This window comes from Gadus chalcogrammus, chromosome 21 (assembly GCF_026213295.1).
Source record: "Gadus chalcogrammus isolate NIFS_2021 chromosome 21, NIFS_Gcha_1.0, whole genome shotgun sequence".
Lineage (NCBI taxonomy): Eukaryota > Metazoa > Chordata > Actinopteri > Gadiformes > Gadidae > Gadus > Gadus chalcogrammus.
Genome location: NC_079432.1, coordinates 8,323,859 through 8,348,371, shown reverse-complemented (window position 1 = coordinate 8,348,371; position 24,513 = coordinate 8,323,859). Strand labels below are relative to the sequence as shown.

General features: G+C 43.5%; 2 protein-coding genes across 11 annotated transcripts; one reads left to right on the top strand and one right to left on the bottom strand.

The window, feature by feature from the left end:
- Positions 1–72: 72 nt before the first annotated feature.
- fam167ab (family with sequence similarity 167 member Ab) lies at positions 73–5,632 on the top strand. Of its 2 annotated transcripts, none has more exons than XM_056581376.1 (3): positions 73–300; positions 3,219–3,710; positions 4,479–5,632. In XM_056581376.1, the coding sequence occupies exons 2-3, from the start codon at positions 3,246–3,248 to the stop codon at positions 4,740–4,742; spliced, it is 729 nt and encodes a 242-aa protein (XP_056437351.1). In that variant the 5' UTR covers positions 73–300; positions 3,219–3,245; the 3' UTR covers positions 4,743–5,632. The 2 variants fall into 2 exon arrangements, with proteins under 2 accessions (XP_056437351.1, XP_056437352.1); XM_056581377.1 differs by lacking the exon at positions 73–300 and adding an exon at positions 2,800–2,868.
- A 2,592-nt stretch (positions 5,633–8,224) lies between these two features.
- On the bottom strand, positions 8,225–19,104 carry ccm2 (CCM2 scaffold protein). Of its 9 annotated transcripts, XR_008893622.1 has the most exons (12): positions 18,694–19,104; positions 15,004–15,180; positions 14,434–14,517; positions 14,020–14,203; positions 13,529–13,665; positions 13,007–13,142; positions 12,624–12,678; positions 11,910–12,039; positions 11,463–11,601; positions 9,330–11,334; positions 8,809–8,864; positions 8,225–8,712 (listed from the first exon to the last, which is right to left on the bottom strand). XR_008893622.1 is itself a non-coding variant. In XM_056581417.1 (10 exons), the coding sequence occupies exons 1-10, from the start codon at positions 16,648–16,650 to the stop codon at positions 11,024–11,026; spliced, it is 1,365 nt and encodes a 454-aa protein (XP_056437392.1). In that variant the 5' UTR covers positions 16,651–19,104; the 3' UTR covers positions 8,225–11,023. The 9 variants fall into 9 exon arrangements, 3 of the variants coding, with proteins under 3 accessions (XP_056437392.1, XP_056437389.1, XP_056437391.1); XR_008893620.1 differs by having other exon boundaries at positions 8,809–11,334; XR_008893618.1 differs by having other exon boundaries at positions 8,225–8,864; positions 9,086–11,334.
- Between the last annotated feature and the right edge of the window lie 5,409 nt (positions 19,105–24,513).

Below are 24,513 nucleotides of genomic sequence, written 5' to 3'. Positions count from 1 at the left end.
TGGTGCTGGAGCGAGGTACCGCCTTCTGTACGTTCGGACCCTTGGATCTATGAACTACCACGGGAGATTCCTGGGAGGTATCCAAGCAACTAAACCCTGACGCTACCTTTCACTGCCCCTCCTTCGGTCCCTCCCGTTAAGAAAAAACAACAAGTGAGCAGAGATGAAGCTGTAGCGGGAATCCAGAGGATATATAAATGATGATCATTGAGAGAGTGCGTAGTCGTCGTTATACAGATCAGAGTCATTCCACAAGAGAGTTTCCGTCAGAGGGTTGAAGTAAACGCAGAGAGCCTACCGGTATGGATGCACGTATTTATTTATTCTTAAGTGTCTTGACCAACATTGCAGCAATCTGACTTATCATAGACGCATATGTCAATACCTGTAGGTTTTGCGTTTCACTGCTCACAGTTATTGACCTTATAAATACGCGAACGTGTCTTGCAATTTAAATTCCAATGAGACCCCGCTGTTCAATACGTCTGACTTCTGGCATAGGATTGGATTGTGTGTATGCTTCTTCTCACTCATTCACAAATTGTCCATGACAATTTTACGGCCTAATGAACTTGCTCCTTTTATCTGTTCTTATAATAAACAGCAACTTAGTCGTATCCTATACTCAATCGATTACGTAGCCTGGTAACGTGTGGCTGTTGGCTTGCAGGAACCCGCGTGATCAATCAATCAATCAATCAATCAATCAATCAATCAATATTGACTGCGCTGTTTATGTAATCCTCAATGTAGGACCCTCATTCAACCATCGGCATTAGTTAACTTAAGGCTCTAATAAGGTGCCTACTTTGGTCTACATTTCAATATATTTATTTAATTTATCCAATTATTATAGGCCTATCATTTGCCTATATCCCCTTCACAGGCTTACTTAAACACTTAAGGCATACGCCACATTTTCCCTCAAGTGGAGGAGATGTGTTGTGTCCACATTGACTCCATTGCATAGACAGTAGAATACCCAGACATTTATAAGCCGTTTGGCCAGACCAGATGTGATGAACTCATAGTCATAGCACCACAGAGAAATGGATTTTATTGGTATGGCATTGGCAACCCATACTACTCTGGAAGTAGCTGCTGAGCTGTCACAATCTGCAGCCAGTAGCGATTAAACCAGAGTCATAATATGGTCGGAAGGTTGGCGTTCTAGGTTGTTTATATGTCAAAAAGGACGTTTAAATCACAGAGGGCCATTTGATCTTTTATTTTTCCGAGCTCCGTTAATGCCATATCACTCTCCAAGCCACCTGGTGATATTGAGGAGGCTATGTAACTTTTGGAAGGAAACAGACGAATAACTGCCTGGTCTTGTTAGAAAGGAACTAAGTGCCTGTTAAACTACTTGTCAGCCAGCACAGAAGGAGTAGCTCATTGTTGCTGCTTTGATTCTGCCACCTTTTTCTGTTAAAATCCTCTTAGCTTATGATTCTATTATGCCGCTGTTAATATCAACCCCTGGATTAGGCAAATTATGTGAAACACACATAACCTATGTTACTGTCGTTGATGTTTCCCTTCCTCTGACTCATTATCCTATTTGCACAAACCCCACCTTTTAGTCTTTGGATTTAAAGGTCCACTTAAAGGTCCATAGGGCCTTTAAGTGGACTAGGACTTAAAGGTGGTTATGAAGAGTAACCAAATAAGTAATTAGCCTTCTGCTTTATTGGTTTTGAATGGTCTTAACACCTTGATTTGTCTATAATTCCCATCCCACAATATTGGAACCAGCTCTGTCATTCTTTTCCCATCCTGCACCGCACCGGTGTCCTGTAGAAAACCTTCAAAAGATGCATGTGGCATGGATTCTTCCTCTTTTCTCGAGCACATAATGTGATGCTATTACGATGCGTCTCAGGAGACGCATCGATTCCTTCCCATACAGATTCCACTCCCTGCGCGTTCAGAGGGGCCCGCCACTTGGCACAGCGGGGCACGTCTGCCTGCACCTTGCCAAAAACAGCCAGGCCTATCATTAGATACAAGGGCAATGACTTCACTGCTGTCCGCTCCGCGGTCCATTATGGAACAACCATAGACTGGGTAAAGGAGGGGTAACTGCTTATTGAGTGGTTAAGCTTTTTGTGCAAAGGAGCATGAGCCTTCTTCCCTTCTCACTTTGTATTGAATGAAAGCACAGTACTTGGACTATCCTTTGTAAATGCCTTCCTTGCGTAGCTCATTATTTGTTTGTTTTATTTTTTGCGAGAAAGGCAGACCTTTTGTTCTTTGTTCATCTTGGTTGTTGTTTTTCTGTCTCTGGATTTTAAGTAACGCCAATGTAATACAGTAACCACAGTAATGGGTTAAGAAGTAGCTATCATATCATAATGCTATTTATTTTAGTGTCACAGGGGATATTTTGAGTTAAGAACACTACACCCACATACACAATTTTGTTTAGCATCTTTCGCCTAACACTTAAAAACAATTGTCCTTTGAGTCAAAGAATGTGTCGGTGTAACTTAACTCCCACCAGCAGCCTACAGTGAAAAAATATCTATGTGGGGTATCTGTCAACCCACAAATTACACCCTTGGTTTGATATTGCTCCTGCGTCCATGTCAAGATTTCCGAGCCTGAGTTGACCATCATCTGGACAATGTAGTCAGTTTAAGTGCTGAAAATGCTTAGTCCTTCGGCCCATGTGGTGCTGCGCTCTTCCAACCGTACCACAGCCAGCATCGGCCAGTGATCTTTGGGCTCCTCACACAGTAGCAGGGATCGAGTATCAAGTTAACACTCCTCCTCTCTGTCAATCTGCTGCCACAGTCACAGACTGGAACTGGGCTTTTCGTCTTGGGAAACCAAGAGGAAAAACACTGAGTCATCCACAGTGGCCAGGTTGGTTGCCATGGAAACGTCTCCTTCCCCCAAAGAAAAGTTTGTCCGTTTGTGTCAGGTGTGTCTCTGTCCCATGTGCTTCCTCCTATTAACAGATGAAAGCACCCTAGCTACATTAGCACTAGCGACCTAAGAGTAGGTAGGAGTGAGGGGATCTTGCTCTTAGGATGCCTATAGGTTAGGCTGTCGATTTGGACAGTGGGGATCAAATCGAGGACCCTTCTGCTGGCAGACCCGCGTACTAACCGCCACAAACTCGTGAATGAAGTTTCAACACCCAAGTTCATATCTAGAATCCCCTTCATCTTTCCCCATGGTTTGGACAGTAATGGTTTGACGTTTTCTTTCAGGTTCGGTGTTTATGAGGCAGAACAGCGATGGAAGCGTCCACAGCTCACATGACAACGCTGTGCACCACCAGCGATCCTCAGGAAACGGAGGAAGAGGAGGAGCAGGAGGAGGCGAAAGAGAAGGACGCCGGACCCAGCGCGAGCAGTGAGGACGACCACCTCCTGTCCCTGAAGGCCCTGACGGAGAAGCTCCACCTGCAGACGCGCAGGCCCTCCTACCTGGAGTGGCAGGCCCACGTGGAGTCCCCCAGCTTCGGCTCCACGGGCCCCCTGGCTGCACCTGCGGACCGGCCAGGGACCCAGCCTGGAGACAAGGCATCCCGTCCCTTAAAGGGCCCCATGGAGGAGGAGTTGGGGGAGGAGGAGACCACCACCGCCGCTGCTACTGCTGGGGCGACGCCTAGTGATGACGGGGGGATCCAGTTTCCATCTGGGTTATTGAGGGGCTTCGGAAACATGGACGAGGCTCTCACTTGGCTCCGGAAAGAACTGGTGAGCTGCTAGGTTTAATGTTCATCCAGGGGGCTGTTAATTAAACAGAGAGTTGTTAAAGGAACACGTAGGGCTTAATTTCCCCCATTTATTACCCTGTTGTATCAACAAAGGCTTGTTTAAAGTATATTCACCTTTTACAGTTGAAACCGGTTGGCTGACGTTGGTGTTCCAGAGTGGGGGGGAGAGTATTTCAATATGGTTATGTTTACAGTGTAATCCCAGGGAGAAACTTAACAGAGTTTAGCAAAGCACATCATTTCGTGAGGGTCTGGAATCACTTCCACTCACTCTAAATGACTTATACAGGATAAGTCATTTAGAGTGAGTGGAAGTGATTAAGAGGGTTAGGGTTAGGGTTAGCCCTAACCCGAGTTAGGGAGTTGAATCTGAGTTCTTCATGCATGTATAATCAGTTGTACTTTTAGATTGCTCATTCACTCTTGGTTCACGTACTTAAACGCTGGGCAGCAGAAACCCAATACGGTTCACAGACTCAAACTACTATTGTTTAGACTTACCAAAGGCTTGTCTATAATATTTCGCACGACACCTTTTTATCACACCACACTAGACTATTTGTCTGGACAATATGCATTACCCAAGACACCCATGAACGTGAATACAGAGAAGTTTACAACTTAAATCCCTGGAAATACCATTGTGATCATGGCTATATTCGTGCCTGTCCGCATCGCATCCATTCATGGTCCTTCTCCGTCTCTTGGCATTTGGTTGCGACTGTTTCTTTAAAAAAAACAACGACAGGCTGACATGCGCGTGCAGGACCAGCAGCTGGCCAGACAGCTCATGCGTCTCCGCGCCGACATCCACCAGCTGAAGATCGAGCAGACGTGCCACCTGCACCGCCGCATGCTGAACGACGCCACCTTCGGCATGGAGGAGCGGGACGAGCTGTCCGACCTGCTGTGCGAGTGTCCGGTCACGCCGGGCCTGGGGCTCTCCGCCCCGCTCAGGCTCATCGGCGTCACCAAGATGAACATCAACTCCCGCCGCTTCTCGCTGTGCTAGCCGCGACCTCCAGGAGATCGAAAGACCTGTAGCTTGGGACGTGGGGAAGGGTTCTGTTTGGCCATGGCAGTGGCCGTTTGGTTTCCAACCAGACCATAAACACACACACACACATACACACACACTCAGTCACTCACTCACTCACTCACTCACTCACTCACTCACATGCACACACACACATACATTCACACACATTGTTTTAATATTGATGTTCGCACAAAGTGATGATTAGCAGTAGTTCACAGCAGGGTACAGTCTGTTCCATCGCTACATGACCTTTAGGAGACCTTTTAAGCCTTTTCAAAAAGCTATATTTTTCTCTATGTGTAATAGCTACAGTGTTTCTTCCAAATATCTATGGCGTATATGTCATCAGTCTCCCTTGACCCTATATGTGGACCCGCAATGGGTCCGCGACCCCTTGGTTGGGAACCACCAGGTGGTGAAAACGACACGACCGGATGGGTTCATGGATGCTAAAACGTGGCTCCAGATTTATCCAGATGATGGTGAAAGAGGGAGACATAGACATCGTAGGGTTTGATATTGTGTGGTAGGTATTTATGGAAAATAATGAAAATACATCAGATTATTTTACTCTGTTTAATTTGCAGATGGCAGCTAAAGTCTTAAATTGCTTCCGTTAAAGTTTTCATGTAGGCTTCCTACATTTGGTCTGCTTAGTATTGGTAAATAATATGGATAGATTTATAACGTGTATAATTTAGGGATAGTAGTATAAGACTATCCCCATGTACCGGAAATGAAAAATGTATTTTAAAAAGTATATATTTGTGATTATATATATTTTTTCTAATCACTCTAATTCTCTTATGATGAAATCAATGATGATTAAACTTTATTGTTTTCTTACTGGCTGAGTATCCCTATCACACTGTTGGAAAGGCATGCTGTCTTGACCCGTCCTGAACTCCTGGCTGTAGCGGTCCCTTAAATAATCCAACTCATGACATCCACACCTTTAACCCAGCCTAGCTGGGGACAAGCTGTATCGAGAACAAGGCCTGTTCGTTACACGTCAAACTAATGGGCCTCACCCCAGCGTTGCCAAACCCTAACCGCTAACCGGAACCACTAACCCGTCTGAAATATTCATATCTAAATCATAATATAAATGTATTTTTTTAATCAGTATGTTGAGAGCCGCTAGCATGCTAAATGCACAACGACACCATAGCTCAGTGTGCATTTAGGCAGAGAATGTGCACCATTTCCCATTCTCTCGGAAAGGGATCAAATGATCACACTGCCATGCTTTGTGGATACGGAGTGGCCATATTATCGTCACACACTGAGAGTCAACAATAGTTGGATGTATTTGTCTATCATACTTCTAACATAGCATTAATTCTGTTTTTGGGTGAAATGGATACAATGTCAACCACCATGAAGTGCCCTGCTCACTCCTCAACCAGCAGACAGAGAACTCGTCACACATTTTTAATTGAGGAAATTTACAGACCCAACAAAAGCTGAAAGGAACGCCAGTAACTCAACATGTAAAAAAAAACAGTGTTTGTACCCTAGTTTGTCGGTTAACGTTTCCTTTCCAATGTCATCAGGTTCACACCTCTTGTTGTTATGGGGGCCCCCTACATGTCTCCTACCCTGAGGCCCCTGCGTGCCTCTCTTGCACTGAGACAAAGACATTCGGTTAGATTCATCTTTATTGTCGTTGCGCTGTGTGAGTAGCATAAGAAGTAGGCCCAAGCTGTCAGACTGCTGGTAATGACCTAAATATATATATTAACAGTTAAAGTGGACTTGGATATGAAAATATGTTTCATATAATTCAAAGGGTGACGAAAGAGACAAAAAGTTGCATATTTTATGCAGCAAAGGGTTATCAGCGGCTTTAGGGTGTGTAAAGGCATATCGCTGGCTTTGGGAACACGACTTGGCTTTATGGTGAGTGGGGCCAAGGGGAAGGCATGCTGTAAATTCGGCTCTTTGTGAACCGACGCGTCTCCATTGATCTGTACTACAGGACCCGTGGTGGCCTGGATGGGATCAATGACTTTGCTGAGCAGGGGGATTTTCATGCATGACTTACAGCTCTATGTGAGCTTATCGTGGCTGAAAGCAAGGAGCCCCTTTCAGTGACTGGCTGCTCAAGTGTCACATCAAGTAGGTTCTTTAGTGCATGGTTTATCATTTGATTCCTCCTAAAAGTCCCAAATCCAGCCCACCCCCTAACCCCTCCTGTTTGTTGTTAAAATGAGTCATTCAAGGGATAAAACAAGAACATCTACCTTAAAAGGAAAAAAATCTTTAAGTATAAAAAGGTGAGATCTGGAATGGGAAGTTGCCCGGCAACGATTCCAACAGCATGTAATGATTGATAGAATTGCACGTCCATCCTGCACAGATTGTAACTGTGATTATTATTTCATTACACTTTAGTGTTAGTCATCTGTTGATTCTGCTCCCTGAAAACAAAAATACTGACGACGTTATGCTGCTTAACATGCAATTAAATGATGAGAGGAGACACAGGAACAGGATCAAATAGACATGTTGGCTCGAACATTAAACCTGGAACCAAAAGAGGATCTAATTGAGGGGTACACATAAAGTAGACAGTATTAACCATCCACTTTGCATTGAGCTGACCAGCAGTTCTAACCAAAAACAAATTTGTAGATCTGTAGAGAGCAGAAAAAAGTTTGACATTGGTGCCTGTGAGCAGGAACGTGTACATCATGTCTTGCCATGTTGGGTACTCACACGGAATCCTTTGCAGAACTCTTCCCAATAACTATTTTTTGTCTTCGATCGTATTTACTTTTGTTCGTGGAGTTATGCAAACATTGAAGGTTGATTTCTGAATTAAAAGCAAAGTAAGCAGACAGACAAATGTTAATTGTTAATAAATATATTTTCACGGTCACTTTTTAAATAGGATATTGATCGCAGAATCCTGGTATATAATCAGTTTTCCCTTTCAGAGTATTCAAGAGCTTGAATTTTTTTCTTTGAGTGAAAATGTCTTGGGCCAGCAGCTAGAGACACAAGACTTAAATCGCAAGGGGCTAACATGAAGATCTGTCATGGGACAGGGTGACATTTGGTGAGTAATTTAGTTTGCACTAATTCAGATGTTGACTTCATGAGCTATTGGAAGTTTTGAGCCTTTGAGTCAGTACTTTAGGACTTGGAAGTAAATCAAAGTCTTAACATTGGATCCGGGATCTTTGGCCACCAATGTTGGATTAGTTAAGGCCCAGCCAGGCCTGATATGGAGAAGTAAAAATACTTCTAGGGTGCTTGTTTTAATACGGTCGATGGTGCTCCCCTACTAATCCTTCACTTTAACAGCTTCCAACCAAAGAAGTAAGCCTAAGTAACAATTCCAGTTGTTCTCCAACACAAGGAACGCTCCAGGTAGCAAATTAAATCGTTCTTCTTAGTTACATTTTAGGATTATTCTATTAAAAACGGCTTAATTAAAACCGCTCATGCATTTTGTATGACCTTCTGTATTTATTACATGAATAGAGAAAGGGTTTGGTTTATTTTCCCACTGGATTAACCTGACATTTTCCGACAGGCCCCCCAATTAGAAGAACTCCTTCATGTAGCGTGAGAAAGCAGACATGACCGGAGCAGCATGGGGGCCCGCAAGTCACGCAATTCTCCGCCAATTTTAGCCGTTGTCTAACAATGATGTCACCTTGTCACTAAACGTTAGCTTTGATGCACAACTCTAGCATAATCTGTGCTCGGCTGTTGTTTACCCGCACTGCTAAAGATCGCAGGGTGCCTTGGCTCTCACACAGCGTGTGTCCCGGGCTGGGCTCTGCCACGTGCCAAAGCAGCCTTTTAACGACCAGATGTAGTAGCGTTCCACATCAGAGGTCCCTTGCCCTCGTCTGTTTTGTGTAACTAAACTGTAGGCATCAGCGGCAGAAGGGCAGGTAGTGAGGTCGGCCCTTCCCGTTGTCTGTGTCTGTAAGACCAGAATAAGTAATGGTGGATCTGCAAAGATAATAAGGAATAGAAAGAAAAACTAAATTCATGCCAGGCTGGGATAGTCCCAACTCACCTCTCTTCCCGAGAGAGGAGTATGTCTGCAACCATGGACAGTATTGGTCAGCGACACTGCTTGGAATAAAGGGATGAAATTTCAGAGCATCGTAAGGGCAAATGAAGGATCACTTTGCAAAGCAGCTTCAATAGCCAAGCTGCCACCTGCACTACTCCCTAGCGTTATGATGCATTCTCAAATTAATATTTTTTAATTAAGTGGCCTCCTTGCAGATGTCAACTCTATATTTGACTATCTCTGCAGACACTTTGATCATTTACATGTTACAACTCACTGTCATTACTGAGGGGAGGGGATGGGGAACCTGCTGGAGGATGCCTGTAGGCCGGGGGGCTGTCAACCTTGGGGATTGAACCCAGTTCTTCTGGCTGGGAGCACAGAACACCCTGGCCTTTACACTTTCCTGTTCTCATATGATATTTTATTATTGTTGTAATGCATTCATTGTGTCTACACTTGAGATAAATATTTATAGTTTTATTTTATCACAGACATTTGATAGATGTTATTTTCCTTACCTGACATGTTTCGACGGATATACTTCCGTCTTCATAAGAAGGTCACACGGGTGTATTAGTGTGACGCGTTCTTATCAGCTGATGTTAACGGAGATGTGATCCACCTGGCTGTTTTTTGACTGGTGAACCACACCTCCTGCTGTCAGTCCGCCGCCCCCCAGGACGGCACTCCAGGTATGGAGAGCATCGCCTTCGGGCTCCGCTTTCTTATTTCAATCGCCTCCTTTATCCAACGGTGGTATCGGTTGTTTTCCTTCCTGCTTAATGACTCTGGCATTGTCCCAATCCATGATATGGTTCTCTCTTTTGCAATGGTCCGTTATGGCTGATTTTAGGTTTTCTTGCTGGGCCTTGTCCTTTATTGCTCGTTTGTCTCTGAGCTGCCTCCTTTTCACATTCCTTTTTCTTTTTTTCGTGTGGTAAAACTCCTTCCCGTCTCCCCAATGTAGGTTTTATTGCATGATTGACATGGGAAGTATATCTGTCGAAACATGTAAGGTATGAGAAAATAACATCTACCAAAATGTGTCTAAAATAACTATAAATAGTTATTTTATTATAATTGATTCATTTAATAATTATTAATAATTGATGACAATGATCAATTAAGATCAGAACACAGCTAATGTGAAGTAATTGTTATTTAATATCCATGACATGTCCGCTGTACAGACACAGCTCATATCACCAGCTTGGCAACAGTACTGCAGAGTGAAAGGCACCATGACCGCTATATGGGAATATCACAGTAACACGACACTTCGTTACTGATCTAAACTGAATAGAGAGACTAAACATCAAACCCTGTCCATCATTGGCTCTCTGGCTTTGTCAGTTCTGGTCCTCCTCACCCAAATGGCATTTCCTTTGTTGGCAAACTAATAGTCCTTTTCACAGAGCACCGTGAAAAGGCACCGTGAAAAGGACTATTAGACGTTGTCTATTAGATTACACATTGACAATACACATATTAAAGCGATGACTCAAATATTAAATATATATGAACCATATAAGCAAAGAATAACCAAAAAGTTAATAGAAGAACACATGGAGGGAGAGGGGCGGGGGTTAAAGGGAAGTGGAAGTGGATAAAGAACAAAAAGCATCCAATAACAGTCTATAATATTCCACAGCTTGTACATCGCCCTTTGGATATTGATTTTTTAATACTCCAGTCTATAGAGGGGATATTGATTATTATAATCATAAACCCTCAAAAACCGCTGGGGTAAATCGCTACATTGTCTACACACGCGAGGCAGATACTGCCAATAAAGCTTTATAAACAATAGATACAACAAAATAATCTGTTAAACGTCATAGGCTATGGGTATCTTTAGAAATACAGCAATTAGTGAGTAGAGGACTCATCGACATCTGGTTGAAATGTTGTCGAACGAAGAGCTTACAACAATAGACGCATAGCTTGTGCTACCAGGTGCAAAGAGACCACCTGGTAGCACGTCAGAATAACCGGGAGCTGCCCTGTAGGGCCGTAAGGGTTAAGATACCATTAAAGTTTCACAGACTTGTCTCCTTCAAAGTTGGGGGGCAAAAAAAAACAACATTATGAAAGTGTCATCAAATGTCAGTGCCTCTCGTTTAGCGCCGTTGTTGTTGTTGTTATTGTTCCTCGATCCACTGTTCCAGGGATGAGGGTCTAGGGTCCCACGGGTCCCATGGGGGGGGGCGTGTCAGGGCGAGACCCCGCCGTCCTGGTCCATGCTGACGCCCAACGCCTCGATGTCGTTGCTGATGTCGGTGATCATGCGGTCCCACTCGTCGCCCTCCGAGGGGGCCGGGGCGTCGCCGGCCCCCCCGCTGTGGGTGCTGTCCCCGCCCACCGTCCCGGCCCCGTTGGCGGTGGAGTCGGAGGCGGAGCTCGCGGTGCGGCGGTAGCGGCCGAAGCTGTCGGTGATGATGCCGCGGCCGTCCTTCACGCCGATGGTCTCCAGGAAGTTCTCAAAGTGCTGGCTGTCCTTCTCGGGGATGAAGGGACGCAGGCCTGTAGCGGGGAGGGGGGGATGGGAGGAGAGCAGAGGAGAATGAGGAGCCGGACGCAAGTGGTGGTGTTTACCAAATACGTTGGACGAACGCGTCTGCTGGACCACTCAACAGGAGCTCGATAAGTACCCAGGAGGAGGAACTTCCTGCTGTCCCCGTAGAGCTGTCTCAGGTTGATGCAGAACTCGTGGATGGAGGCTCCGTTGCGGTACTCGTGGAGCAGCGTGGCGAACTGCTGGATCTCCTGAGACGACAGCTTGGTGCGTAACTGGAGGGGGACGAAGAACAGGGGAATCAATCATTCATTAGCAGTAGGAGGAAACTTCTGCTGTACAATAACGGCATGGGGCAACATAGAGAGGGAGAGAGGGAGAGAACGAGAGAGAGAGAGAGAGAGAGAGAGAGAGAGAGAGAGAGAGAGGAGAGTGAGAGAGAGAGAGAGAGAGAGAGAGAGACAGAGACGAGAGAGAGAGAGAGAGAGAGAGAGAGAGGAGAGAGAGAGAGAGAGAGAGAGAGAGAGAGAGAGAGAGAGAGAGAGAGAGAGAGAGAGAGAGAGATCCCCTGAGAGTCCCGTACCGTGGTCATGTAGTCCTGGAGCAGCTCCGCCGCGGTGGTGCTCAGCTCCCCCTCGCTGGCCGCCTTGGTCTGGGGGGAGGCGGGCGTGGAGGGGGAGCTGTCGGCCGCCTCCAGGGAGCCCTCGAAGGAACTGCAGGGGGGAGATGGTCAACGCCAGAGACACACTGGGATCAGAGACGGGTTAGGCACACTGCACCTTTTAAAATGACAGTTTTAAGATTCCATTTCTCAGGTCTGCAACCCATAAATATTGTGAATAAGGTCAAAGGTCAACATTTTGAAATAAAATATTAATAAAAAAGACAAAAGGAAAATGTAAAAAGGAAATGGATATATGCATTAAATAAATAAAACAATAAAAGCTGAATGATATCACTGCTAATGATTATCTGTGGCCCACTGTTTGGATGGTGAACCTGTGGTAACCCACAGTTCTCCTCAGGGTATTGGATTACACGCCATTCGAATGCATGAAACACTGGCTTCAAAACAGACAAGCGGTTTGCGAGTCAGCAGATTCCATTAAGGATGGCTAATGCTGGTGCAGAGTCTGGGAAAAAAGCAGCCCCTTGCTTATTCTGCGGCATGACATTTCCAATGAATTGCAACATGGTAGTGTGGGGAGGGGGGCGACAAAATTGTTGTTTGCACCATTATCAGTTATCAGTGTAAACCTTAAGGACGCGTGCTGTCTCGGCGACACTGGGTACGTACAATGTGCTGGCCTCAGCTTCGAAGGCCTCTTTTGCGTCCACCTTGCTCGAGGAGTCTGTAGGAAAAATAACCATTAGAAACATAATGAAAAGATCAGAATTTGAGCATGACATTTTTTTATATTATAGAGTTTTATACAAATCTGATTGAACTATAATCAATTGAACTTGAACAACCCAGGAAGCCTTTAGCTGGCCCAAACGGCATGATTCTTCACTCAGAGCTCCTTTTTCAAATGTACCACTCAGCAATCGCAGCAAAATGCGTCAATGGCCAGTTTATGAGGCGGCCGGGGGGGGCAAAGTCAAAGAGAGAAGTCAAGGTTGGAGCGTGACGCAGGCACGGACAGGCCCCGTCAGACCGCCCCGTGATGCTCTCCTTACCGCTGTACAGGGACAGGTGCCTGGTGGGTGTGGTGGCGCCGTCGAATATGGCCCGGTCCAGAAAGTCGATGGTGGACTCTGTGTAGACGATCTGGAACACCTGGCTGAGCAGCAGACACAGCTCCTCCGCCGTCGCCTGGAGGGAAGACATCACAAACTAAGATGCAAGGAGAGACAGGATTTTGCCATGATCTAGCTATTGCTGTTTGGTCGTTGAGTTAGTAGATGCTCCCCTTATACGGCTCTACCATCCTGCTTACTACCAATGTACTGTTAAAAAAAATAATAAGTTGGACAATCTGGACAAGCACTCAGCAGCTGTGGATGATGACGATGATGTATAAGCATCATGGGAGACATGACAAGACGCAAACGAACAACGTTTCTAAGAGAGAGGATGTAGGGAGGAGCTCAAAGCCAGTGCTAGCGTGTTTGCATCAAAGGTCTTCACCCCAGGAAGGCCCCCATCCCGGATCAAACTAGAGGAGGACGCCGCCGTGCGTCCGTGTACAGATGAGGTACCTTGTTCTCCACGGCCAGCACCAGCAGGCAGCACACCTCCACCAGCCCCGCGCCGCTCTCCGACAGGGAGCCCAGCGTCTGGGACTTGTTGAGGTCCGGACAGGAGCTGGGGCACGGAGAACCCCCGGACTCCTGGGCTGGAGACACGGGACGGGGGCGGAGGGCGGACGGAGAGCACGGGAGTGTTAAGACTTGCAGGATCGGTGTGCTAACTGCGTCTTCTACGTATGAATAAATAGACAGTAGGAGATAAACTGTGTCGACTTTTTTGGAATTTAACTTCCAGCGAAAATCTGAATCGCGCAAACACTTTTATCCATGGCATCTTACGGGTGAGATCGGGCTGAGAAGAGAAAAAGCATCCAGTGTAAATATGGCACGCTGTCACAAGTCGCCCTATGACCCTTCACCACGCCCCGACACCAAATCGACAGGGGGCACTGCCTCTGGTCGTCCGTCCCTCCCTCCCTCCCTCCCGATCGACCCCTCACCCGTCTTGAGCACCACCAGGTGCAACGAGTCGTCCCGGATGTAGGAGACGGCAGCGATGTCGTGGATGGGCACCCTGAGGATGATGTCCTCTCCGTCCCTCCACACCAGCTTGATGTTGTAGGCAGAGAGACTCACCACCGCGTCCAGCTCCGGCGTCAGCTGGCCTGCCAGCTGGTTCGTCTTCTGGGGACAACAGGACGGGTGGACCCCGTGTGTTACTATTTAGTGTTTGAGCACATGGCAGCTCAACCTTTTTTCTTACCGTTACCAATCTATCAAGTCTGTTTTCTTTGCAATTAACAGGCAGGGGATGGAATCCTGAATCCAGTCCCTGGGATTGGAACAGCCCAGCCACCACATCAGTCTGCCCTCCTATATACAGTATATGATGCGGTGCTGTCTGAGGACCTTACCCTTGCATTGTCGATGAGCTGCAGGACCTCGGTCCGACTGGAGGGGTTGAGGTAGCCTGGCACAGACGTCAGCTGGCCCAGGTACTACACGGTACACAACAAGGACTCAATATGGACTCCATATGAACTGCCTCGTTGAGAGCTTCAGTCTATTCTGAATGACCAACTACTTGAACACGTGACGCAACCATTGAGAAAATCAAGGTGTCATACCTTGAATAAAACATTCTACTTATTTAGAGCGATCAGATTTGTCGAAAATGTATTTATTTCGAAAGATCGCTCGAAAGAAAGTGTTTTCCCACCAATCAGATAATTCCATATTTAAATGTATCGTCCCTTAATCATATCGTATGTATCTAGATACGTATCGTATCGTCCTATATAGGAGAGATGCACCCCTACTTCTTCCATTAGATTTGGCGAGTATTTATTGCCTTAGAAGGTTTAGGGTTATTGGGTGTCTTAAAATGTGATCATGGCTTTATGTGAACAAAATTGACCCAACCATATTTTCCTATAGGGTTTCCAAAAGAAAAAACGTTTCTGGAGTAATGCTGTGTGACTCACTTTGACCTCCTTCTCGATGTAGTCGTTGAGTAGGATGTCAGGGTCGATGCGGTGGTCGGGCTGGGACAGGGAGAAGGTGTGGAGGGCCCGCCTCTCGGTGGTCTTCTCCGAGGTCTTCTTGTCCCGGCCACGCTCTCCCTTTAGGAACACGCGCTTGAACGGCGACACGATGCCGGGCTAACCAAGGGACGAAAGGAGAGTTTAAGGAAATTTGAAGGGTAGATGGGATGTTGGTTTGATAACGAGTTGAAGCAAAGTCTATTGTTTTTTCTCCCTTCACTTTTTATATTGCCTTTGTAACTCAATGGACAAGGCAGTGATGAGAGACTGATCATGGGTTGAAGGAGGGATGCCCTCCCACTCGGTTCCTTCTCAAGGTTTTTTTCTTGATAATGAAGGGTGTTTTTCCTTGGCCCTTTGGGGAGTTAGGGTTAAGGGGGTTTTCACAAAATGTGGCCTGTGAAGCCCTGAGAGACCTATACGTAAAATAATGGATATTTTCTAGTTTTAAGGGTAGACGGAAAGGTAGCTTGATTCCAGTTGAAATACACTCTATAGTTTTTTTTTTGTTTTTTTTTAGGGACTGTGGCTTTATGCACAGGGTAGAGACGGAAAAGGGGGAGTACTATTCTCAAGTAGTTATAATTGAGTTTAAGTACATTTTATAGTTTAAGCGCAGATATAAGAGCAGTTTAATTGTAGTTGAAAGATATTCTATAGTTTAAGGGGAGATATAAAAGTAGTTTGATTTGAGTTGAAAGATATTCTTTAGTTTAAGGGCAGATCTAAAAGTGGTTTGATCCTATCAGCCACAGCCTTGCGGTTCTTAGCACAGTACTCGCCATAGGCAGCCTGGGCGCATTTCAAAGAGTCTCTGAAACACAGACCATGGACCACATTATATACAATTAACATGAGCTTGAAAATAAAAATACACATTAAGACATCTTGTGGGAAGCACAAGCCGGAAGAACAAGATGAAGGAAAGATACAGCTCGACCCCACCCACTCTAGACAATGTAGACCCGAATTACTGCAATGTGATTTGTGTAGACAGTGGTGACTGTGAATAGTGATACTGCTAGTTTGGGTCAGTTAACACATTGTAAAAAGAAGTGGATGGTATTTAAAAGCACTTTTATAGATATGGTGATACTCAATGCGCTTCACAATTAACCCACATGGTGATTAAGTAGCTCTGAAATACATCCAAAAACCAATTCTGATGATTCTATATGCTAACATGAGGACAAGATAGGGCTTAAAAGTATCTTGCAAGTCAATATCAGATGCACATCTGATATTGCAATCAAATTAAATTGAAGATGTTCAAATTAACTTCAGATTAGCGTTCTGAAGAAATGTTCGAGAGAATCAAAGGCAGAGGATCATATCACAAAAGGTAAACGTTGAAAAAAATCCCCTCAGCAAAGAGGAACTAGTCCTCGTTTTTCTTCCTGTTCACCCAAAATACACACATTTTCAACCCTACGTGTTTCAACTTGCATATTAAATTGCACTCCTTATTATCAGCTTGCGCTCAAAAATGAAAGGATCTCAATTCCTCCATAGAAACAGCATGTAAAACAAAACATGCCTTAACATCCATAGCGTATGAAAAACAGCAAAAATTACCTCGTAATCCATGTGATCTGACTGATGTGGCTACTTAACGGGACGCAGAGTTGATGCGAGAGACGTTGTGGGTGGACGCATTCCTCCCCTCACGTCGGCCACACTACGTCTGTCACCTGTTGTCTCAAGTCACTAGCAGCCTTAGCAACGGTTGCTAACTGGGGAGGACGAGGGGCGGTGGGGGGTTCAAAAGCTATATGAACTTGGTGTATTGCTTTGTGTGTGTGTGCGGCTTCTACACACGCACAAATGCACACACTCAGAGAGGAGCACCTCTGACTCTAAAGAGAATCCAGAACAGGAAAGGGCCAACCACTTACTTCCTGTGATTACACTGGTGGTCAATATTTGCACAAGTTTAACTTGCATTGACTGCAAAAACAGAAACACATCCGACAAGATACATATGGGCTCATAATGTGGACTTCACTCAATCTGAACAATTGTATTTGTATTTATTTTCAGTGGCCTATTAGGGATTTTTTCCCTTTAAAATGTCCACACAATCTTTGATAAATGATCTCGTATTGTGGACCGGTACACCACGCAGTCCCAATACATTATTCAGCAGTTTTTCGTTTCTGGTGGCTGCTGGTGGTAACGGAGAGGTGCATTAACATTTCATGGGCCTTCTCTCGGGAACCGGCAGAGAACAGCAAGCACAGGTAGCTCTCTGGACAGTCTGGCCATTGACCAGGAAGCCCAGCACCAGTTTATTTTCTCTATGGAATTTGGCTTTGCACACTGAAGATGATGAACAGGGAGGTAACTGAAGACGTTCTAACTTTCCATCCGGAGAAAACACTGGAAATAAACTCAAAAGCACCAGGATCCCATGGTTTAGTTCTTGCCAGTGCTGGACAAAGGAAAACATAGGCAAGTGTGCTCTCATCAAATACGTGTTTTAAAAAATAACATGACTCAGAACAGCTACAGCTAAGCTAGTTATCTTAACAAAGTGAAGTCAAACTGATGATACACCAAAACTAAGGTTTTTTTCTCCCCCACATTCATGTGAAAAAAGCCTTACAAGCAGTGTGTTTAACATAACAAAGTAAGAATATTCTCTATATATGGGAGTCTGCGTCTGTATTTGAATGGCTATGAAGTATAACAAACGTTACAAATAGGTTATAAAATAGGTGTCTACATTGGCTACGATCCAATGGCGCCCCAAAGTGGTAGAGAGCAATATTGCATGAAATGCTAACAACATAAATTGATATCTCATAGTAGCCTGTTGATATCTATTGATTACAGTCATGAAACCCTCCACAAGGCTCTGCAGAGCACATTTGGCCAACCAGGTAACGCTTCATATCACCAAGCATGATGCTATATTTTATCTTGAGGTGCGCTTCCAAGTAATTTGAATGACGAGTTAAGAATTTCTCCATCATCCACAAACCATAAAACTACAGGATAACGTCAGGAAACGTCAGGATATCCCGACTACAATGTTGACAAGCAGATCTTGCAGCAGATATATGATCTGTAATGGAACAATGGTTTGTATTGTATTGTGATAATGCATGGTGTGCTTTCATAAAATGTTGACATACTCTTTAACACTTATTAAATTAAGCTATGGAGTCCAGAATGAAAGCGGAGATAGAAAACAGAGACATGCTGTGTGTTTGCTTTATGTTTCACGATAGACACTGCAAGTTTTAATAAATAATGTATATGTTATAGATGACACTAGTTTACAAAGTGAACACATAAAGTAAATTACTTATATACCTTTGACGTGTATATTTGTAAATCTGAATTAAGTTAGGATTAACTCCAAGCGCATTAATGTGTCCATTTTATAATCGATTTAGGGGGCGTAAACTGCCAAATATTTGAGATCTAATAACCTGACCTGTACAAATCATAAACAAGTTGCTACTTTCAGAAAGTAGCCTATACACCACGAGCTGAACTGTGTTTGAAGCAGCGGAGACATATATTATCGTATACACAGGTAGTACCCTGTAATAATACAGCAAGTACTGAATCCTGTTAGCAAGCTAGGAAGTCAAATAATTCATAAGGTAATCCCCTACTTACCTTTTTAACTTTTTTTACATCCTCTTCCATATCTACTACGGCAACGTTGTCCTCGTCATATTCACATCAACATAAGGAGATCTTTGGAGAGCACACATTACTGATTGTCATCCTCTGACAACTTTATGGAAAAGGGCTTGGTTAGCCTGCTGGCTAGCCTAGCATAGCTCCTGGGATGGGTTGGCTTACACGCAGGGAATTTAAGATGGAATTTGACATCGTTATTAAACAAGACACACACTTTGGTATTTAAGGAGTGGGCACACTGTGTTCAGACGGAGTATCAATATCAGCAAAACGAACTGGTGGAGAAGAATAAATAACTCGGGCGTAACATTTTTAACTTTTTAACACTATCGCCATTTTGGGCGTTGAACTACAGTGTGACCCAGCATGCTTTGCGCGTCTATTTTGGCAGTGGACACACAAATCAACAAGTGATGATGAGCACTCTCGTCGCCTATTATTATCTTATCCATGGGTCCGTGTGCCATGACGTGTGTAAGAGCATCGTACTGGTATACATCCATCTGCCCAATATTAACCTTATGCTTGTATATAGGCCTACTGCAGTTCGATTGATAGTCACAAATGAAATAATAAGGTTGATACATTTTCCAGGTTAATATCCACACCCCTTCGTTATACATATGAAGAGGCACACATGGGGGACATTTTAATTCATACATTGGTCTTTTTCTTATACTTTCGTTTGTAGACATATATCATCCATCCATTCTTTCATCCATCTGCCATTCATTTCTTGCATCAATTTATTCATTTGTATAACTAATGATAATCCTAGTTTGGAAATTGATGTAGGCTAACACCATAGCAGGGAGATTGGAGAGATAATCATTTATTAATTGGGTTGATATGATATTATATATTTTTGCCCAGAAATAATCTGAAATAAATACAATACTGGTACACATTGCACTTTCAAAGACTATATTTATTTTGTTCTCTTCTGTTTGAACAGTCTGATATAATAATCTACAGTAAGGCTTAACATTACATTTTTCGCTTAATATTTCTGTTTTCATCTAAAAACCAAAACATACAAAATAACTTTAGCACCATGTTATCAATAATATTCATATTGTTCCCAGAAATAGGGGTTAAGTACAATACTGGACATCAGTTTTGCTCTTTTTTTTTTCTTCGAAGAATGCTAGTTCTGTGGAACAATTTGCTTACATTTTATATTTAACAACAACAAAGAAATAATTCTTTATTTTATGTTCTCAATCACAACATGGTTGTATAGAGTACATTTTTATTGATATGCTACAGATTGTAGCAAATTGTTTGCGTACTGCAATTTGCCAACTGAGTAGCCCAGATAAATCATATAGTCTAGGGAGTATTAGATTTGTAAAATACACCAACAAGCTAACACAATCTAGAAATTGATTGAATATTTAACAAAGCAATATTTCCCAACACCTTTTTGCTCGAACAATTTCAAAAACCAGCAGCAATTAATATAACAACCGTACTCGCTTCATTGGAATATCAAATGCATTTTAACAAAATATTACAGCCAATTCCACAGTAACAACAAAAATAGATACACACAAGTTAAAGACATAGAGAGATGACAGGAATTTACAACACAGCAATTACGTCCTATGCTCGTCCTCAATAATAATTCCGTTCTCAGAAGCACTTTTGTGCTTCTGAGAGTTTGTGCCAAAATAATGCTTCTTTGACGCGTTACGTTTCACCCCCTCCGAAAAAAGAAGTCCTAGTGCAGATTGAATCAAAGTAAAACTAAAACAAAAGAATAATAAAAAAAGAGAAAAAAAAAAAGATCATGATTAACATCACATGAAAGATACACATCTGTTGCGTGTATGTGTATGTGTGTGTGTGTGAGTTTGTGTTTGGTTGAAAAAAAAAAAGCGGCACCATTGAGTATTTGAGTTCTGTTGTAAACAGTGTAGAATTGAGTTGCTAAATGTCCCGAGCGCGGGGTTTCTGCAAGCTTTTGGAGCCAGGGGCCTTTTCAGTCCACCTGGGGGATGGCTGCGCACCACTGGAGCCACAAAGTGGAGTCCACGGCCCACTGGTTGCAGTAGCACCTTTTTGTTTGTTTATTTTTAAATATGTGTTTATTCAGCACCAGGTTGAACCAAAAACGAAATAAACAACCGAAAAACTTGTTATCAACCAAGCATTTGCCTCCTTGCCCGGTCATAACAGATGGCATTGACAGAGAGGTATATACTTAAACAAAGACTCAAACGAGCAAACACGTCGACGCTAGCTAGATTCGCCTGCTGCTACAGTACATATGAAAAGGGGGAAACCAGAGGAAACCCTTATGTGGTTAAAAGCACCTACATGCGTAATGTCGAGGATCACGGCACAATTTTACAGGCATGCCAACGGAATGATGGGCGAACCGGGGAAATTATCTAATTGGACAATGAAAATGTGTCCGGGCTTTATTTCAATATATCGCCCCACTCCAAAGATGCAATATAACCAATAGCTTTGCCCTTTTGGAAATCTTTAAGCTCTCCATATGTATGTATATATGTTTATATATATATATATACCTTAATGCAGTCATTATTTATTTATTTGGCTAAGTATTGATGTATTGTTTACACAGGACAAACGACACACAAGTTTTACACCTTGGCACTACAAATCATTCATCATTGCAAGACGGAAGATGATGTGAAGGCATAGACAAAAGTATATAACAATCATAGACCAGAACAGTTTTCAGAATCGTCATGGCTATTTTGTCATAACTATTATTATTATTATTATTATTATTATTATTTATTCAATTAATTAAACACAATGGTTTTGAGGACTTTGTTTTTGATACTTTTACCTTTGCGTAACATTTGTGTTCACATACTGAATATTGTTGAGATAGCCTCAACCCCTCCCATCTTGAATAACTGGCGTGTTTTACACAAATACACCCATTAACCCACACCATTACTCAAGATAGTTTGTGAAATTCTGAATGAAATGTTATCCCTTATTCAAATATTTGCTTGAGGTTTAAGATGGCATAGAGAGAGAGTTTGAAGACTTGGCTTGATCAAGTTTTGGTAAGACAAACAAAGAGACACTTAGTCCCTTGGAACGTACAAATGGATGGATACAAAATATAGTGTTTATTGTTGCTATTGTTTGTGGACCTGGCTGCCATGGCGATATTGAAGCACCCAAATAAAAACAAGGCACAACAAGGAGTAGGAAGCAAACTTGCCGTTTGGAACGCTCTTGCTGTGTTTCTATATTCTATCAGGCTTGTGACTTGGTAGGAAGTATTGGTTTGTACTGCAGGCTTGCTTTTGAGGCATGTGAATTTTGTCATAAAACCAGCAGCTACTGTAGTATTTACTAGGATGCATGCTTTTAATACTGTTTTATACTGTTTCCGGTATCAGAGGAATATCGGTAAACCAATGGTAATATAAAAAGTAACTCACCCATAACCTAGTTTCTTGCAATACTGTTGATGTTGCAAAACGGTACATATACTGTATAAATGTTCAATAAATATGTTGTGCGTTGTATGTGTGCATTGTGTGTCATTAACCATCCAAACTCAACTCAGCTCGCCAGTCAGATAGTCAGACATAATAGTCCTACTATAATCAAGGCAGGCATGATAAGCACCACAAACAAAGCGAAAACTGTGCATGATGACCGAGCATACGTTATGCTGTGGCACTAAAGACCAAGCCTAGAAAAAGAAAACAAATGAGTCACAGTGTGTATCTGCCCCTGATTTTAACACGTGGCCATGTCTGAAATACTTCAGTGGTGTTTGTTCCCAGAAGGAAGGATGCACAGAATGCCGGGCAGCCAACCGCCACAGCGATTCCCCTATCCACCCTCCCTCGAAGCCTAATAATATAATGAAGATTCTTCAGTTACAAAGAAAATGAAAAGGAACCCCAAAGAAGTACCTATTGTGGTGGAGCTATCTTGGCCAACAAGTGGTCCAGAGACAACATGGAGACCCTTGAGGCCGTGCCCGTGGTGGGGAACTGAATCAAGACCCTCCCCTCCCCCCCTGAGTCAGCTGGTTCAGTGGTCTGCATCTATTGGTCCTGAGGAACCCCTTTCTTGGCTGTTTTGTGTGTTAAGTCAGTAAAATGCAATCCATTCATTTATCCACTACCTAACTAATAACTAACGTACGTGGCTGCGGAAACACCTGCCGCAGACGATGACTCGTCTGTTCGCTAAAGTCAAATGGAGATTGTTGTAGTTGTGGCTGTTGTTATTGTTGCATACTGGAGAGTATGCGACGTGTTGGAACTGAACCAACTGGTTTTCCACCCCGCGCAGGTCTAGGAAACGTCAAACGTTTCAAACTAATAAGGGCAGGCCGTGCCTTGGTGTGTAATGGCAGTATATAAATATATATATATATATATATATATATACGCAATCATTGCATTGTATTGTCATGACGGATCATCGATTGAGAGTTTAGTTCCGAGCGACCAGGGAGTTGGTGAGAGAGTGGGGGACACCTATCCCACTACCCAAGGGGGGGGGGGGGGGGGGGGGGGGTAAGAAGTCAGAGCAGCAACCAGGGATGGAGTCAAACAACCCGGCCGGAAGAACAGAGCTGTGTCCAGGCAACTGGTAGAGGGGGAGGACCCCCGCTCACACAAACATACCCACCTACTTCCATTATGCACACACATGTTGCTCTCCCCTGTTAATAGTCTATACAGTACACATAGAGAATAATGATGAGACCGCTCTTACATCAACATGCATACATCCCCCGCCACCCATATCCCTTTTTTACTCTTTTACAGAATCTGTCCCTCCCATCTTTAGTTATTTTCCTACCCCCGGCAAAAATGTAACCCTTACCCCCTCTTTTAAGCTGGGCCCACGTGGCGTTCGCCATGGGCAGAAAACCAGTGAAACCAGGAAGAAGATATCCTCCATTTTGTCTATAAGGCTCAAAGGCGTCCTTTGTTTTGCTCCTATTTTTAGATTACTAAAGCCTCGTTCTACACACTAATAATGCCATACAACGACAACAATGTAAAACAAACAAACCCACAGCAAAGTCTACAATTGTATATGCTGATGAATTGTTGAGTCAATAGAAAGAGCTGGATTCATGAAATGCATTCCCTTCTGTTCAATAGCCCTCTCGCAAAAAACAATAACAAAAAATCAAAGCCTTTAGACAAATATACGGAAGGCCTTTTTGTTTGTAATTTATGCCATTATCCTCTACTATATAAGTTCAAACAAGATATATTATGGTTAAAATCAGCAAAAACAACAGGTAAACCAGTTATAAATGGACAGTTGGCTTGATCTTGTCCCCCTGTACACTTGACTTTCTGTGGGCCAGTTCCCAGGTCTGAGGCATGAACGCGCGGCGCGTGCATAACATGGAGGATTTCTCTGCTAGTTTTGTGACGAGGATGCACTGGCGAGGGGCAGTCGTCAATACGAATACGCAACACTTAGGCTAGAGCTTCGAACAAATCATCACTTAAAGCTTCTTGTTTTTTCTTTTTTGAAGTCCATGACAAATAATATTACCAAGTAGTATATTGTATCATATCATTATCTTTTATGGGTGGAGACAGGCATGGTGTAGGTTTTTGTTAAAGGATGTCCTTATAGTACAATTAGGCCTTTCAGTGGTGTAAATTATTAGTTTGCTGACTCGCTTATTTCCACTCCTGATTAAAATGAACATTGTGACAAAATGTCATTGGAATGTTTGAAAGTGTATTCATCCTTCAATGCTAATAAAAAAAAAAGCTAACCAGCTCCAACTCTATGTCGCCTTACTCT